General features: G+C 46.5%; 1 protein-coding gene across 1 annotated transcript in view; it reads right to left on the bottom strand.

The window, feature by feature from the left end:
* LOC311240693 (E3 ubiquitin-protein ligase SMURF2) overlaps positions 1-14,802 on the bottom strand; it is a 212,832-nt gene that overhangs the window by 50,179 nt on the left and 147,851 nt on the right. Inside the window, exons 8-10 of the mRNA XM_084329266.1 lie at positions 10,780-10,981; positions 3,133-3,236; positions 1,408-1,522 (exon numbers count right to left, since the gene is read on the bottom strand). Coding sequence (XP_084185392.1) covers positions 1,408-1,522; positions 3,133-3,236; positions 10,780-10,981 — 421 coding nt within the window. The remainder of the gene's footprint in view (positions 1-1,407; positions 1,523-3,132; positions 3,237-10,779; positions 10,982-14,802) is intronic.

Here is a 14,802-nt window from a genome sequence, read left to right on the forward strand (position 1 = left end):
ACCGTACGTGTACATGTCTGTCAGCCTGTCTCGTATTTCTCCATAACACGTTTCCCTCGGGTCAGTCCATTATTTCACATCCCATGGGGGTGTTTTATTACCATATATGGATAATCGGGGAAGTTCTGGTATGCAAATACTTAAAAGCGTGCACGAGCTCCAGCGTAGGATCAAAGTGATATTTATCAAGACAGGTGTGCGTACGACCTGTGTACGCACGTGTGATAAATCCCATTTTTTTTGTGCGTACACACATTCTAAATTCTGTGCTTACGAACGAAAGTAGAAGACTTTCTAAGAACTGTTGATAAATGAGGGCCCAGGGTTGTGGACTGATGCTCCTCGGGGCCTCTGTGTCGGCACCAAGGCCCCCCCCCCCCCCCTCCACACAGTGAACCAGTATCACAGGGGCAGGGGTGCATTGGTGATTTCAAAGCTGGTTGCACCGTGTTTTAATGACGCCACGTGCATGCACGCTCCCGGGCATGCGCATGAAAGTTGATTTATTTAGTTTCTATACAATCTCTTCTTTACATCACTGGTTAGAGATAATACAAACCAAAAAATAAGAGTATTAGTTAAGACATATACGTTGTGTATTATGTTTAGTTCTATAGTTTAGTTTTAGTTTATAGTCTATAGTTATTTATACAGTTATTTATACAGTTAGCATAGCATAGTTTGTATAGATAGAAATATACGTTATATAAATATATATTTATAAATATATCATGTTTACAAATCTAAAACACAGACTTCTATGGTTCTTCAGTGCAAGGGTTTGATTATTGTCAGCAGCTTTGACCAGTAGGCATACGTTCAACCAAATAATCACTAACGGACTCTGTGCGTCCCGGACCCGTTCCTCTAGCGTCCTACCGAACGCACAGAGAGGAAACTGGTATCTATCTTCTTGTCTCTCTCTGGAGAAGACGGTAAGCAAGATTTCACAAAATGTTGGCGTGTTCCTTTAACAGAGGATGTGCGCTCGGGTCCTGCAGCCAAATTCATGTTGAGGTTGGAGAAGAGAGTCTGGGGAACGACATGGGTGTGTGGGCCGAGCCACTCCACTACATCCCTGGACTCCCCTCAAGACGGCCCTGAAAAACACACCTGTTCACTACGGCCTCTAGTCGTCTCCCTGTCCTTTATTGTCATTATTTATTTATTTTGTTCATTCCTTATGTGTTCTTTTTGTTGCCTTGTAAAGCGTCCTTTATTAGGGACTATATGAAGCAGATTGAGAGCTGTTGTCTGTCAGAGAGAGTGAAGCTGTGCCCTGAAGCAGAGCTGTGGTCTGTCAGAGAGAGTGAAGCAGAGCCCTGAAGCTGTGCCCTCTCGACAGCGCTCACACTAGGCCGCCTGCACGGCTGGTCTCTGCACGTACGGCTCCATCGCCTGACTCACCGGGTTGACGGCAGAGTCGGGGTTAATCTGCAGGGTGTAGATGTCATCGCGGGAGTACTGGAACAGGCCGTAGTAAGGGTTGAGCATCTCGTGGGACAGGAGATAGAGCCACTCCCTGCACACATGCGCGCGCACACACACACACACACACACACACACACACACACACACACACACACACACACACACACACACACACACACACACACACACACACACACACACACACACACACACACACACACACACACACACACACACACACACACACACACACACACACACACACACACACACACACACACACACACAGGGAAGAGGAGGGAGGCGCAGGGAGGAGATGAAGAGAAGCATCAGTTCTGACTTAATTCTCTTGTTTCATTCAATAACCTTTGAACCAGGGAATACTACAGTATCATGAACAAATAACTCTTTTTGAACTGTAGAAAAACCATGCAGAGCAAGATGTGTTATACCCCGATATGCCACTAGGAGGCAGACGTCCATGAAACAGTTGCTACTGTGTACTGTGTATATAGCACCTTTGCGACAACATTGACATTGTAAATGGGCCAATATCAATAAAACAATGTTTATTGAATTTTCTATCGATTATGACAAATAAACACGACATTGACAAAACAACAGCAACCTAATGATACCAACAAAAATAAAGACAAGACGAAGCTCTTACAGAAGCCTGAAACAAACCATATTACATTTTACATCTGATCCTAACCTAGAACCTATTGTGGACATATTTCAGATAATCTTCCAAAACCAACTGATATTCTCTCCTTGCCGACCCACTTCCACACAGCGCCCACTACCCTGTACGTCCCTCAGCTGCCAGGACTTCATCTTGCAAGATAAGATAAGATGATCCTTTATTAATCCGCTTGGGGAAATTCAGGTGTCAAAGCAGCATGGGGGGGGGATACAGAGCTTCACAGTCCTATACAGTCCAGTATCACACTATAGATCAGGGGTTATCAAACTTTTTTATACCATAACCCCATTTAATTTAGAATATTTTTTGGCGACCCCACACTTAATGTATCGCGTAATTTCAACGTGGAATTAAGGAATATCAAAATAAAAGCACACGTTGTTGAACTTGATCATGCATATGTATTAGACATTTTTATTACAGCACTGTTATCAATACACATTTATAAATCGAGGCATATTTAGCCAAAATATGTTGCCATAACATAGACAAAATTTAATTATTAGATTTTTTCTAGGGATGTCCGATATTATCGGCCTACCGATATTATGGGCCGATATTGGCATTAAAATGTAATATCGGAAATTATCGGTATTCAATTTTTTATTTATTATTTATTCAACCTTTATTTACCCAGGCAAGCAAGTAAGAACAGATTCTTGCATAATGTTGTGTTAATTCCACGACAAGAGATATGTAATGTTAATTACCTGAAATGATTCCGTTTTTGGGGGGGGGAACCCTGCATATATATCGGTATCGGTTGATATCGGTATCGGAAATTAAGAGTTGGACAATATCGGGATATCGGTAAAAAAAAGGCAATATCGAACGTACCTAATTAAAAAAAAATATAATTTTACTTGCCAATGCTGTCACCTACCCATGACCCCACTTTGGGTCGCGACCCGTAGTTTGAGAACCGCTGCCCTATGCAACGGAATTCTTCTGAACAAGGTCTAAACTGTGTGTGACGGACAGCTGTGGACTCTTACCTGGCCACGCCCCCATAGTCAAGCCCCTCCTCTCCTCTGAACTTCACCATCAGCCTCTTCCAGAGGTCCTTCGGCCTCATCTTCATCACCTGTCGATACGACTCCTGCGAACAAACACATGTAACGTTACAGACGGCACGGAGTGGTGGAGGGCGGTCAGTGACCCCCCGGTGACCCCGGTAGCCCCCTGCCTGCCCCCGGTAGCCCCCTGCCTGCCCCCGGTAGCCCCCTGCCATCCCCCGGTAGCCCCCTGCCTGCCCCCTAGAGAGAGACCTCTAGTTACTGTAGACCAGAGAGAGACCTCTAGTTACTGTAGACCAGAGAGAGACCTCTAGTTACTGTAGACCAGAGAGAGACCTCTAGTTACTGTAGACCAGAGAGAGACCTCTAGTTACTGTAGACCAGAGAGAGACCTCTAGTTACTGTAGACCAGAGAGAGACCTCTAGTTACTGTAGACCAGAGAGAGACCTCTAGTTACTGTAGACCAGAGAGAGACCTCTAGTTACTGTAGACCAGAGAGAGAGAGACCTCTAGTTACTGTAGACCAGAGAGAGACCTCTAGTTACTGTAGACCAGAGAGAGACCTCTAGTTACTGTAGACCAGAGAGAGAGAGACCTCTAGTTACTGTAGACCAGAGAGAGACCTCTAGTTACTGTAGACCAGAGAGAGACCTCTAGTTACTGTAGACCAGAGAGAGAGAGACCTCTAGTTACTGTAGACCAGAGAGAGACCTCTAGTTACTGTAGACCAGAGAGAGACCTCTAGTTACTGTAGACCAGAGAGAGACCTCTAGTTACTGTAGACCAGAGAGAGACCTCTAGTTACTGTAGACCAGAGAGAGAGACCTCTAGTTACTGTAGACCAGAGAGAGACCTCTAGTTACTGTAGACCAGAGAGAGACCTCTAGTTACTGTAGACCAGAGAGAGAGAGACCTCTAGTTACTGTAGACCAGAGAGACCTCTAGTTACTGTAGACCAGAGAGAGAGAGACCTCTAGTTACTGTAGACCAGAGAGAGACCTCTAGTTACTGTAGACCAGAGAGAGACCTCTAGTTACTGTAGACCAGAGAGAGACCTATAGTTACTGTAGACCAGAGAGAGACCTCTAGTTACTGTAGACCAGAGAGAGACCTCTAGTTACTGTAGACCAGAGAGAGACCTCTAGTTACTGTAGACCAGAGAGAGACCTCTAGTTACTGTAGACCAGAGAGAGACCTCTAGTTACTGTAGACCAGAGAGAGACCTCTAGTTACTGTAGACCAGAGAGAGACCTCTAGTTACTGTAGACCAGAGAGAGAGAGACCTCTAGTTACTGTAGACCAGAGAGAGACCTCTAGTTACTGTAGACCAGAGAGAGAGAGACCTCTAGTTACTGTAGACCAGAGAGAGACCTCTAGTTACTGTAGACCAGAGAGACCTCTAGTTACTGTAGACCAGAGAGAGACCTCTAGTTACTGTAGACCAGAGAGAGACCTCTAGTTACTGTAGACCAGAGAGAGAGAGACCTCTAGTTACTGTAGACCAGAGAGAGACCTCTAGTTACTGTAGACCAGAGAGAGACCTCTAGTTACTGTAGACCAGAGAGAGAGAGACCTCTAGTTACTGTAGACCAGAGAGAGACCTCTAGTTACTGTAGACCAGAGAGAGAGAGACCTCTAGTTACTGTAGACCAGAGAGAGACCTCTAGTTACTGTAGACCAGAGAGACCTCTAGTTACTGTAGACCAGAGAGAGACCTCTAGTTACTGTAGACCAGAGAGAGAGAGACCTCTAGTTACTGTAGACCAGAGAGAGACCTCTAGTTACTGTAGACCAGAGAGAGAGGTGCCAGGGGGAGGAATAACAGTCTTATCTCGCGCTGGAAAAGTACACAAGAAGACAGCTCTGACAGGCCGCCGGCTAACTCTTGCCCATGCAGTTATAATTTAATGCCTCAGCTGGCCTGGAGTAACTATGAAGTTATGTCTAGCTCACCCCCCCCCCCCCCCCCCCCCCCCCCCTTCAAGACCTACTCAAACCTCCCATCCCTCTCCTGCGCGTTGAGATCAGCCAACAAAAATGTCTCCGTTCAGATTAACAGACGCGGCTGTTTCCAAGCACATTCCGCCCTGTGTGTTTTACGAGGGTCACGTAGTCTGCTGCAGGTGTTGCCACGGCGATGCAGCCCCGTACCTCGCCGACACAGAGAGCCCCCCCCCCTCACAGACGCAGAGAGCCCCCCCCCCCCCCCCCCGCCCGCTGAGAAAATGCACTTGAGAAGAAAAAGAAAATCTCTATTTCAAACACGAGGCCTGCTTTAGATTTTGAACAGACTTTCGCACATCACAGATAATGGTGCGTGTGTGCGTGTGTGCGTGTGTATGTCTGTGTCTGCGTGTGTGTGTGTGTGCGCACAGAACAATGCTCACGGCTCGACCGCCAACAGGGCGATGACTTCTATGGGAGTACGCAAGACGATGTGGACATAATTCTTGAAACCTCGAGAACGTGTTCAACAGGACTTAAGGTGAAGACTGTAAATAACGTTGGAACGATTACAAGCAACTAGTATGCGGGTTTGAAAAGCATGAAACATGACTCTCGTTTGCTTTACTAAAACGCAGGACGAGCGTCGTGTTCTACCGCTCGCACGGTCTCATTTCACATCGTGGACGAAAGGCTCGAGACGCAGAGTTTTTATTCATTCTGCTCGGTGTATGCGTTGCTAAGCAAACACGAATAAGCGAATCCGACGGGGCAACAACAAAAGGATCTCATTTCATTGCGAATAAAGCTGAGGCGTCAACAGCGACGATGAACACATGGCCCCCTGCCGACCAGGCGCCTTGATCAGAACCTGGTATGGTGGTGGGTTGGACCGTGAACACATGGCCCCCTGCCGACCAGACGGCTTGATCAGAACCCGCCTGGTATGCGTTTAATTGGCAACACACAGTTTTTTTGCCTCGACTCTGATCCTAATTAGAGCTGGGTGTTCAAAGTCAATACCACCAGAGTACCAATTGAATCAAATCAATACCGTCTGGCATTGGAAAAACCTTTGAGACAATAAAATAGCAATTGTCGATATACTTGAATAGACTCAGGCCCTTTAGCTCTTGGCTTGAACAATATCCAGCCGTGATCATAACAGGACACGATGGATATACGTATGACGTACATCATGCCAGTTAGGGTCCAGACCCTCACCTGCACCTTTGTTTACACTGTTCATTTTATTGTTTACACCGTTTATTTTTCTCATATTTCTATATTCAGAACACATTTTGTGCCTATATTTATGTCTTTCTACTATTATACCCTGCCCATACCTGTACCTCCCCTCCCCCCTGCTATGGCACCCCGAATTTCCTCAAGGGGATCAATAAAGGAATATCTTATGTCATCTTAAAAGTGGGCCCAAGCTGTTCCCCTAGCAACGGAATTGTACTGAAAAGGTCTATTCTTGTTGTTGTTGTGATGGTTGTGTAACCAGGGTTCCCAGACATTGAAAAATGAAATTTTCAAGTACTTTCCTAAGCACCATTTTTCATTTTAAAAAGGGCATTTAAAAGGATACAATTCACTTTTAAATGCTTTTTTTTTTTATAGAAAAAAAATTGGATCCAATATTTATGGCAACCTCCATTTAACTGGCAACGGCCCGTATACAGGCCCTCTTGAGGATGATTTGCCCACCGGCGCAACACGCCATTTTGCCGACCTCTAGCGGCTCGGGTGTGCATATTTTTTTATACAATAATATAGCATTAAAGTCCTATTTGTTGCCTGTCGATTTCCGTTTCAGGCGACAAAATCCGTTCAGTGGTTCTTGAGTTACATACCCATATGTGAGGCAGACTTTAAATTGTTCAAATACCACTCCCGACCCCCGACGCTCTAGCTCCGTCAATCATTTGGCGATCTCAACAATTATTGGACAGGGTTGTAACAAATGAGTGTGGCTTTCCAATGCTACCCGACGTGGGGATGAGCGAATCAGGGATCTAGGTGAAAAGTCACAAGCAGGAACAGGAAGAGAAATTTCCGCAAAATGCATTGGAGTCAATGAGGAAATGGTTTTCTGCAGTGCTTTTCTTTTCTCACTTTTTACTCAAATCGCTCCTAATCACAAATTTCTGAATGGATTTTTATGAAATTTGGACATGGACACACACACGACTTCAGGTTATGGACCCAGGGAAATATACTTTTGTATATTGCAACTAATACAGAAAAACGTGAGTAACAGCAGCATCACATCTGGACAAGAGGCAGGGGAACTATGTGAGAATGCTGTTCATCGACTACAGCTCAGCATTCAATACCATAGTCCCCTCCAAACTCATAGCCAAGCTCAGGGACCTGGGCTTGAACTATGACCTGTGCCAGTGGGTCTTGGACTTCCTGACGGGCAGACCCCAGGTGGTAAGAGCCGGCAACTGCACCTCCTCATCCATCACGCTCAACATAGGGGCCCCCCAGGGCTGTGTTCTGAGCCCCCTCCTCTACTCCCTGTACACACATGACTGCGTAGCACAGCGGAACAACAACACCATCATCAAATTTGCTGATGACACAGTAGTGGTGGGCCTGATCTCTGCCAACGACGAAAGGGCCTACCTGGAAGAGGTAGAGAACCTGTCACAGTGGTGTCAGGAGAACTGCCTCTCCCTGAACGTCAGCAAAACAAAAGAGATGATTGTGGACTTCAGGAGGTCGGGGGTCAAGGACTACAGCCCCCTCAGCATCGACGGGGCACCGGTTGAGAGAGTGAACAGTTTCAAGTACCTCGGAGCCCACATATCCGAGGACTTGACATGGACCACACACATTGACAGTGTTGTGAAGAAGGCACGACAACGCCTCTACTTCCTCAGGCGCCTAAGGAAGTTCCAAGTCAGTCAGAAGATCCTTAGGAACTTCTACTCATGTACAATAGAGAGCATCCTGACCGGCAACATCACCTCCTGGTTTGGGAATAGCACTGCACAAGACCGTAGCAGACTACAAAGAGTGACACGTTCAGCCGAACGCACAATTGGAGGGGGGCTTCCCACCCTCCAGAACATTTACATCAAGCGGTGCAAGGGGAAGGCTAAGAGAATTATTAAGGACTCGAGCCACCCGAACAACTGCCTCTTTGAACTGCTGCGGTCAGGCAAGCGATACCGGAGTCTTAAGGCGAGCACAGAAAGACTCAGAAGAAGCTTCTATCCCCAGGCCATCAGGCTGCTAAACGAACAATAATCGCTAAACGAACAATAATCACTATGCAACAACCATCAAATGCACACAGCACACACACCCACACGCACACACTCACTCAAACAAACAACACACTGCAGCACCCACTCTCCACACTTTAGATCACACAAACACACTCACACTTTATATTTATTGATAAAGGATTTGCACTACAACTCGTACACCTACTGTGAATTGTACCTAAATTGCACCTCGTCCCATTTCTCCATTTCTGCCTTGCACTATATAGTATTGTATATTAGTACACTGCACAGTATTGTATATTGTATGGTAACTACGTCTATTCTGCATCGAACATTGTACATATGTCTAAACTGAACACTGTGACCTCTTTTTTTACTTCTAATTTTACTATGTTTTTATTTCATACTTATCTTGTCTTGCACAGTCTCTGGAGCGCAACAGTAAGAAGCATTTTGTACAAAAGTATTCTGTACTTCTGTATGACAACTATTAAAGAAACTTGAAACTTGAAACTTCTATAACTCAAGTTCAGACCTATGTTACTCTTTTTCATTAGCACTAAAAGTGAGTTTTCTTTCTTTTTTTTTATCCACTTTTTCTCCCATTTTCTATATTTTCTCCCATCCCAATTTCGTATCATCCAATTCAACCCTCCCCTGTCACGAACGCTGTTTCTTGCCTCCCACAAGCCGGCTGCAATGTGGACTAAGTCATACATAGCACAAGTCCCCTCCGGTACTTGAGGTAACAGCAGTCGCATCTTTTCACCTGCGCAGCTCGATCTCTCAGTGGCGAGGAGTAACGCGTGGGAGGCTCACGCTGCCCCGACACTCCTGAGTCTACTGCGCAGCGCACCAACCGACCTATAGGAGTCGCTGTCCACAACGCCCGATCCCCACCCATCAGTTTCCCACCCCCTAATACGGCCAATGTGTATTAGTATGAACGACCAGCTAAACTGAAAGCAATGTGGAGCGCTGGGCTCGAACAGGCGAGCCCAGCGTCTCCGCATTCGTGGCGAGCGCCTTGCCCACTACGCCACGTAGCCGCCCTAAAAGTGAGTTTTCTTTATTGTATCAGAGACTTCAGAATGTTATCTTTCAAAGGAGACCAGGCCCATGCATGTGCTATACGTATAAAGTATAGTCAGGGCGGCTAGGTGGTGTAGTGGTCTAAGGCACTCGCCACCAGTGTGGAGACGCTAGGATTCGCGTGTTCGAATCCAGCTCTCCACATTGTTTTTCAGTTTGGCTGGTCGTCCGCAGTAATACACATTGGCCGTATTACGGGGAGGGAAAAACTGAAGGGTGGGGATCGAACGTTGTGAACAAGCGACTCCTACAAGTCGGTTGGTGCGCCTGCGCAGTAGAATCAGGAAGTGTCGGGGGCAGCGTGAGCCTCCCACGCGTTACTCCTCGACACGGAGAGATCGAGCTGCGCAGGTGAAAAGATGCGACTGCTGTTACCTCAAGTACCGGAGGGGACTTGTGCTATGTATGACTTAGTCCACATTGCAGCCGGCTTGTGGGAGGCAAGAAACAGCGTTCGTGACAGGGGAGGGTTGAATTGGATGATACGAAATTGGGATGGGAGAAAATATAGAAAAATGGGAGAAAAAGTGGATCAAAAAAAAACGTATAAAGTATAGTATTTTGGTTTGCAAAAAAGGTATGCAGTCCTCAAGTTCAAGTAAAAAAATTGCCACTTTTGGGGGCGCCAGTTCAGAGGTTAAAACCAATTTCCCACAATTAGTTACACTTTAAATAATAATAAAAAAAAAACTATTTTATTTGATCATGGATGAACAAAACTTTCAATGCGAATGGTTGATTTGAATTTCAAGGACTTTTTAAACACCTTGTTAAAAAATTGGCTGTTTTCAAGTAATTCCAAGCCTCGACTTTTTTTTGTAAATAATCAAGCACTTCAAGCACCTTGTGTGAACCCTGTGTGTAACTGTTCCTCACCTCGAAGATCTCCTCGCGGGACACCTCAATGCGGCAGTGAGCCCTGTGTGTAGCTGTTCCTCACCTCGAAGATCTCCTCGCGGGACACCTCGATGCGGCAGTGAGCCCTGTGTGTAGCTGTTCCTCACCTCGAAGATCTCCTCGCGGGACACCTCGAGGCGGTAGTGAGCCCTGTGTGTGACTGTTCCTCACCTCGAAGATCTCCTCGCGGGACACCTCGATGCGGCAGTGAGCCCTGTGTGTGACTGTTCCTCACCTCGAAGATCTCCTCGCGGGACACCTCGATGCGGCAGTGAGCCCTGTGTGTAACTGTTCCTCACCTCGAAGATCTCCTCGCGGGACACCTCGATGCGGCAGTGAGCCCTGTGTGTAGCTGTTACCCTCTCCCCCTCACCTCGAAGATCTCCTCGCGGGACACCTCGATGCGGCAGTGAGCCCTGTGTGTAGCTGTTACCCTCTCCCCCTCACCTCGAAGATCTCCTCGCGGGACACCTCGAGGCGGCAGTGCCCGGCCTGGGGCTGCTGCTGAGAGAGCTCCTGCCTCAGGATCTTCAGCTTCTGGACCAGGTCCCTCTTGTACTTGGGCACCGTGAGGCACTCCGCCTCCTCCGGGAGCTGGCTGGGAGACACCAGAGCCTGCTGGGCCTGCTCCTTCAACTGGTTCTGACGGCTGGGAAGGGGGGGGGGGGGGGAGATAGATAGAGGGGGGGAGAGAGAGAAGGAGGGGGAGAGAGAGAGAGTGACAAGAGTGTGAGAGAGGGGGGTAGATAGACAGAGAGAGGGGGGGGGGTAGATAGACAGAGAGAGGGGGGGTAGAGAGACAGAGAGAGGGGGGTAGAGAGACAGAGAGAGAGAAAGAGAGAGGGGGTAGATAGACAGAGAGAAAGAGAGAGGGGGTAGATAGACCGAGAGAGAGAAAGAGAGAGGGGGTAGAGACAGAGAGAGGGGGGGGTAGAGAGACAGAGAGAGAGAAAGAGAGAGGGGGTAGAGATAGACAGGAGAGATAGAGAGAGGGGGGGTAGATAGACAGAGAGGAGAGAGACAGACAGAGAGGAGGGGCAGGATAAACAGACACAGGAAACAGAGATGAGACTCATGAGAGTAACGACAAAACAGCGCTACATAGTTAAGACAACAGTAGGCAACCAGCCTGACAAGAGCAGCCAGGCCACTGAAGAGGAGGCAGAGTGGGCAAACAAACACTGAGGTCATCTGGGAACAACATCAAGTCAAACAGCTGCCCCGGGCCCACAGACAGACACAGAGGTGGAGGTGGATGAGTGGAGGGAACACAGTCTCACACACACACACACACACACACACACACACACACACACACACACACACACACACACACACACACACACACACACACACACACACACACACACACACACACACACACACACACACACACACACACACACACACACACACACACACACACACACACACACACACACACACACACACACACACACACACACACACAGGCAGTCAGACATACACACACACAGGCAGTCAGACACACACACACACTCACAGCCAGACATACACACACAGGCAGTCAGACATACACACACACACACACACACACATACACACACACACACCTCGACTTGGACCGTGCCAGCTCACAGGTGTGTGCCACGCCAGCAGCCCTCACCCCCCCCCCCCCCCCCCTCCCCTCACCCCAGCTGTGTGCCATGCCAGAACCCCCCCCCCAGCTGGCACGGCTCTCACAGCTGGTCTCACACGGAGAGACTGCTCAGCTAAAAACAGGCCTCTCTACCGGGGAGCAGTTCAATGGCCCAAAGAAAGTCCTGCAAATAGATGTTGTGTTGCCTTTTTGTAGGGGTCTAACGATGCATCGAAATGCATCGATTCTAATGTGATGATTCAACTGCATCGATTTGAAAATGTTAGAATCGGATTATAATCGAAATAATAATCTTTTTTGCATCTACTTTTTCTCCTCCTTTTTTCTGTGATTTTTTTCTCCCCATCCCAAGCCTTGCATCACGTGTCCCCTCCGATACATGTGGAGGCAGCCTGTCACATCTTTTCACCTGCCAGCGCGGACTCTCATTTGGCGAGGAGTAACGTGTAGGAGGCTCACACTGCCCCAGCCGTTTTCCTGACTTTGCTGTGCAGGCGCCCCAACCGTCCTGTAGGAGTCGCTGTTCACAACGACCAGACTACCACCCTTCGACTTCCCGGAAGAATCGATAAATCGGGACAAAATGATCGATAAATATAGATTTTTTAAATTATTATAAATAAATATAAACTACAAAATGCAAACAAAATGCAAAAATTTGGTAGAGATGTAGTGCAAATCTTTTAGTAATAAATAGATAAATATGGTGACGTGTTAAAAAGTGTTTAAAGTGTCTAAAGTGAATGTTAAATGTGAATGATTAAAGTGAGTGTGTGCAATGAATGCAGAATGGATGGGTTAATGCAATCTCAAACTACAGGTCGCGACCCAAAGTGGGATCGTGGGTAGGTGACAGTGACAGGCATTGGCAAGTATAAAAAAAAAAAGGCTAAATATGCCTCGTTTTATAAACGTGTATTGATAACATAGTGCTGTAATAAAATTTTCTAATAAATATGCATGATCAAGTTCAACAACGTGTGCTTTTATTTTGATATTCCTTAATTCCACGTTGAAATTACGTGATACATTAACACATTCGGGACGGGCCACGTATATATCCGTGTTTCGAATCCATGCTTAAGGGATCAACCACGGATATCTCCGTGGCAAGGTTGTTTTGGCTTTTATTCCATTTTAATAACCTATTCAAGGTCGCCGAGCTGCACTGCAGATGTAGGCCATCAGAGCCCTGAACAATGAACATTGAGTGCCACAGAACACTGAACTATCCACACACAAGCACACATGAACACACACACGACACGCACGCTGTGCACGCTCACAAACTAGCAGCCACTTAACACTTTAACATGAGCGGGCACACACTCATGCCGCACACTTATGGCCAAAAGGAAAGGCCACTTTAAATTAGAATAACAGGAACAGTGTATTGCACTACCAAAGCTACCTAGCATGTCCTATATGCTCTGTAAATAACTATGTACAGATACCGAGATGTCACACCATGTTACCTGTTACCTGTTTATTGCACAATGTTGTTTTTTATTGGATTCTATTATATGTTGTAACACTGTATTGCACATCGTTGCGGGCAAGACCACCCACATTTCATTGTATACTTGTATGCCGTGACAATTAAAACTCTTGACTTGACTTGACTTACCCTACTCATTGAATTAGAAAAAGTGCATTACCGGCCAGATCCTCTTAGGGGCGCTGTATCGATAATGCAATGTTCCCTGTGGCAGAGGTTGTCTTTTTTTTTCTGGATTTCCAATGTAGTTTTCTACTCACCTGAAACGATCGCTATTGCCTGTTGCACGGAATACGTTTTGGATCGCGGATTTCACAATGCAGTAAAGGAATTTATCATAGGGCTGGGCGATATAGCCAAAAACGTTATCGCGATAAAATTATAAAATTATTTTCATATAACTCGATATCGATAATTATCGTCGATATAATGTCTGTCAAGTTTAATTAACTTATTATGCCCGGCGCCGATGGACTTGTTTTTCTGCTGCGAATGTCTCGAGTTGATGTCGTCATCAGTCCGCGCACGTTAGCAGTTAGCCAGACAATCCCATGACAATGTACTAGTAAATATCCCTAAAATACTCTGTTCCGCCCCAATAAATTGCAACAACGTCCACCGTATACCACACACTACTATAACCGTGGCATCAGAATTCACGCCACATACATACTCTGCACGTAAATATATAAAATCGCGCCGTGCAAGCTAATTATCCTAGCCACGCATGTATCCAAATGTCCTAAATATCCCTAAAATACTCTGTTACGCCAGAATACATTGCAACGACGTCCACCGTATACCACACACTACTATAACCGTGGCATCAGAATTCACGTCACACGCATACACGGCACGTAAATATATAACATAGAGCTGTGCAAGCTAATTATCCTAGCGCCAGCCTTGAGTCCTAAACCAAAACAGTGGCGCATCTGGAGCTGTGGTGCGTAAGCACGTCACGTCATCACGTAACGTTGGTTGTTGTTAGTGAGTGTGTTGAGCCGAGGCTGAGCGGAGCCAAACTTGGAAAATCGATATATCGAAACTTTGCGACCACGTTTCATGTTTATTTCGAGGAAATAATTTATCGCGATATTTATCGTTATCGTTTTATCGCCCAGCCCTAATTCATCATCAGCCAATGGACATATCGATCTACCAGATGGCGATCGATAACTGGGAAATGGTGTGGGGGATCCAACCGGCTCATGGTAAGATCTTTTTCACATAAATTACATGCTGATCAGAGCTTGTTATGATACTCAACCAGTCGATCAGCGTATGTAGCTACTGAGACGAACACGGTTATTGGTAATCAATAATCAGAAAC

This window comes from Notolepis coatsorum (genome assembly GCF_963971535.1).
Source record: "Notolepis coatsorum genome assembly, chromosome: 14".
NCBI classification, from domain to species: Eukaryota; Metazoa; Chordata; class Actinopteri; order Aulopiformes; family Paralepididae; genus Notolepis; species Notolepis coatsorum.